Here is a 3645-nt window from a genome sequence, read left to right on the forward strand (position 1 = left end):
GCCTACCCCTGGTCAAGTGGAAGCTGTGCCCACCCCAGTTCCAGCAAGGGGAAAAAAGTCATGGTACGTCATGACACATCACGTGACATGGCAAGTTTGACACTCCTGAATTAAACAATGCTGCTAACCAAAACAGGATAGTTCCTCACTGTGATCACTACATAAGAAACTGCAGGCAGAGGTTGAAGAGACAACAACTGTGATAGGATCAAATATACATAGAGCCAGATGTTAAGGACATACAGATTCACATAATACACCAGGCCAAAATGTGGTTAACTACTATTTTGGCTCAGGATACATGCAAACCAAGGAAATTTCATTATTCTCACCATAAACCATGGTTCAGATAAACAATAACAGAATTGGATGTCTCTATACTGATTATCAGGTGAAAAATTCTTTGTCTGCCTTGTTAGTAAAAGTGGCTGATTTTGCCCCATGCAATGAACATTAATTAGCCAAATTCATTTAGCCTAGTATGTATTAACCCAGCTGATGGAGTTAATTTGTGGCTCAGTATGTCATTTGAATCCAGAAAATAGTTGAGTAAAATAAATTATAGTTGTTAAACATGAGTAAATGTGGTGTGTAACCTGGGATCCTTAGTTTATAAAGTGTTCATATCAGAACTGAAGAAGCTTCTTGAATGAGAAGCGGAACATCTTCAAGCAAAAACAAGACAGTCCAGTTGCCTTTTGGAAAAAAAAACACTTTTGGGGCAACCATGACCTGAATGACTGAGAATCTCCATAGGCCTCTATCTGCAATTCAGGTTTGTACTGATTCAATTTAACCACTGCTTTTCCATCAGGAAAATAAAAGGTGTATGGGTAACCTAATCCATGAACATTACAGGTGCAGTGGGGTGGATCTACTGATGCTCCAGACTTCCTGACCACTCATCATTTGAGAAATGCTTTTATGAAAAATAATGCACAAAATGTTTCTGGCTTTTGTGTATGGGACTGGTGACTCCAGAACAGAGCCTCCTGTAGCTCTAAAGGTGTAAGTAGTCAGATGAAGCCATAAAAAAGCATCCAAAATGTCAAGTAATTGGAATGGGAGAACATTTTTTTTCTCCTTCTCTTAAAAGTAGAATCTGACATCAACTGCTGAGAATAAATAGAGATATAGAACAAATAAATTTTGGTATCTGCAAACACAGATGGTAATTACGGCTTCTAATATACAGATGGATTCTACTTGCTTAAGGAGGAGAATATCAATGGCTACTACAGTAGTTCTGCTACAATCTGAGACAGCATATGTATCAATGACGATTACTAGGGAGGGATTATGAGAAGGAACTTTACATTTTGGGTCCATAGAAATGGAAAGGGACCATAAGGAACATCTGGTCCAATCTTCTGCAATGTGTAGAAAAACCAATTTAGCCATCCATGAGAGGTGGCTGTCATGCCTCTTCTTAAATATCTTACTGTTAGAAAACAGTACAACTACCTAGATTCCACTTAAATACAAATCCTTCAGTTGCAATTTAAATCTGTTGTAATGGGCAGTTGATTGGATATTGCTGAAACAGAATGCTACACTAGCCAGATCTTAGCCCTGACCCTCCACAACCCTTCTATTGGCTTTATCAGTTCAACATTACAATTTTACAGTGTCTGTGATAGATGGGATTCCTGGGAAGCATACTGCTTCTACCACCTGCAATGGCCATTGTCAGACCCAGCGTAAAACATCTTGAATAAGCGGGCTGCGACGCTGCTGAGAGGCCTCGGCGACGCTGCAAGTCAGATGGGCGGCGCTAGAGATACCGACGCTCAGCTGATGACGTCCTGCCTGCGACGCGCGTCTAGGGACTGATTTGGGTTACCGCGAATCAGATGGATGGTGTTAATTCCAATGGGCTGCCGACGATCAGCTAATGACGCTCTGCCTGCGACGCGCGTCTGAATGGACCTGAGTTGAATTAATCTGCTGTTTTCAGTTAACTGGGATACTGGGTCTGACAAACATGAGGGTGTGGCGAGGGTGGAGCGGTGATTGGTAATTGAGGTGTGGTGGCGGGGCTTATGTAATACGCTGGAATGGGAGGTTTCTCAGGGCTGACTTTCTTTTCAACTTAGCAACATAATAAATCCTGAAACTTTGTTGAATCCTGCATCGTTCCTAATTCTTGGGTTCCGTGCCTATAGTCAGGACGAGCTTACATTAAGTCAGCCAGATTTGTGGTGCTCTCTCATGGCTCCGGGATTTTGAAGAGAAAAAGTAAAGACAGTTTATCTACCACGACTAAGCCTGATTCTTCGGAGGTTTCAGATACGAGTGAGGAAGATCTGATCCTTGCAGAGTACGAGAGTGACGAGGAGAAGAAACTAGAAAATAGGTTAACAGGAGTGGATAGTGATGATGATGATGATGACCTACAAGAAGAGCATGTTACAAAGATTTATTACTGCAGCCGGACACATTCCCAACTGGCTCAATTTATCCATGAAGTTCAGAAGAGCCCTTTTAGTAAGGAGACTCGTCTGCTGTCCTTGGGCTCTAGGCAGAATTTATGTGTGAATGAGGAAGTACGATGCCTGGGATCTGTCCAGCTCATCAATGATCGTTGTATGGAGATGCAGAAGACTAAACATGAAAAGAATACAGGAGCAGAGACGGAGGGCAAGAAGAGATGCGTGAGCCGAACGGTGTGTCCTTTTAACTCTTACAAGCCCAAATACTGGGGAAGCGAGGTCTTTTCAGGCATTGCTTGATACCGGATGCACCCGGTGTTTAATTAATAGGGGGGTAGCACAACAGATGGGGATTAGGGTGACTCGACTAAAATCCCCAATTCGATTCGAGCAGGTGGATGGTTCACTGCTAGGGGGGGCTCCAACCACGTTGGTGACCGAATCAGTCAGGATGGATGTAGGTGGTCATTGGGAGGTTATCAGATTCATCGTGGTCCCTTCCATGACCGAACCTCTCATTCTTGGATTGGCCTGGCTGGATAAATGGACACCGATCATCTGGTGGGAGGATGGGTCTCGACGATTGCGGTTGCCCGTGGGTCCTCAGCCACTACCCACACCTGATCATAATGGAGATAAAGGGCTGGGTGCTGTAGACCCAATACCGGAAGGGGACGGACCCGGATACCCGTCAGTCTACAACGACCTGGCAGCAGTATTTAGTGAACATGATTGCGACACTCTGCCACCCCATAGGGCAACAGATTGTGCCATCGAACTTATTCCTGGGGCACAGTTGCCTAAGCCCAGAATGTACCCCATGACATTCGCTGAGCTAAAGGAAATGAGGGAGTATATCGATAACAACCTGGCTAGGGGCTTTATAGAGCCGGCGCGCTCTAAAATAGCAGCACCCGTAATATTTCATGAAAAAAAGGACGGAGGACTACGGTTATGTGTAGATTTCAGAGGACTGAACGCGGTATGCGTAGAACCCATTTATCCGCTACCTCTCATGAAGGACCTCCTTGCCCATTTGGCCACTGGCAAGATTTTCACAAAATTAGATCTTCGGGAGGCATATTATAGAATACGGATAAAGGAAGGGGATGAGTGGAAGACCACTTTTAACTGTCCCTTAGGGAGTTATCAGTTCAAGGTGATGCCTTTCGGTCTACAGGGAGCCCCGGCTGTATTCATGCAGTTAATAAAC

General features: G+C 44.2%; 1 protein-coding gene across 1 annotated transcript; it reads left to right on the forward strand.

Moving 5' to 3' along the window:
- The first annotated feature begins 340 nt into the window (after positions 1 to 340).
- LOC120297525 (putative ATP-dependent RNA helicase DDX11-like protein 8) lies at positions 341 to 2732 on the forward strand. The gene is made up of 2 exons (XM_039320250.1): positions 341 to 391; positions 2166 to 2732. The coding sequence occupies exons 1-2, from the start codon at positions 341 to 343 to the stop codon at positions 2730 to 2732; spliced, it is 618 nt and encodes a 205-aa protein (XP_039176184.1).
- Positions 2733 to 3645: the final 913 nt, after the last annotated feature.

The sequence above is a fragment of the Crotalus tigris genome, unplaced genomic scaffold (assembly GCF_016545835.1).
Source record: "Crotalus tigris isolate CLP2741 ecotype Arizona unplaced genomic scaffold, ASM1654583v1 scf7180000017605.3043972, whole genome shotgun sequence".
Taxonomy (NCBI): Eukaryota; Metazoa; Chordata; class Lepidosauria; order Squamata; family Viperidae; genus Crotalus; species Crotalus tigris.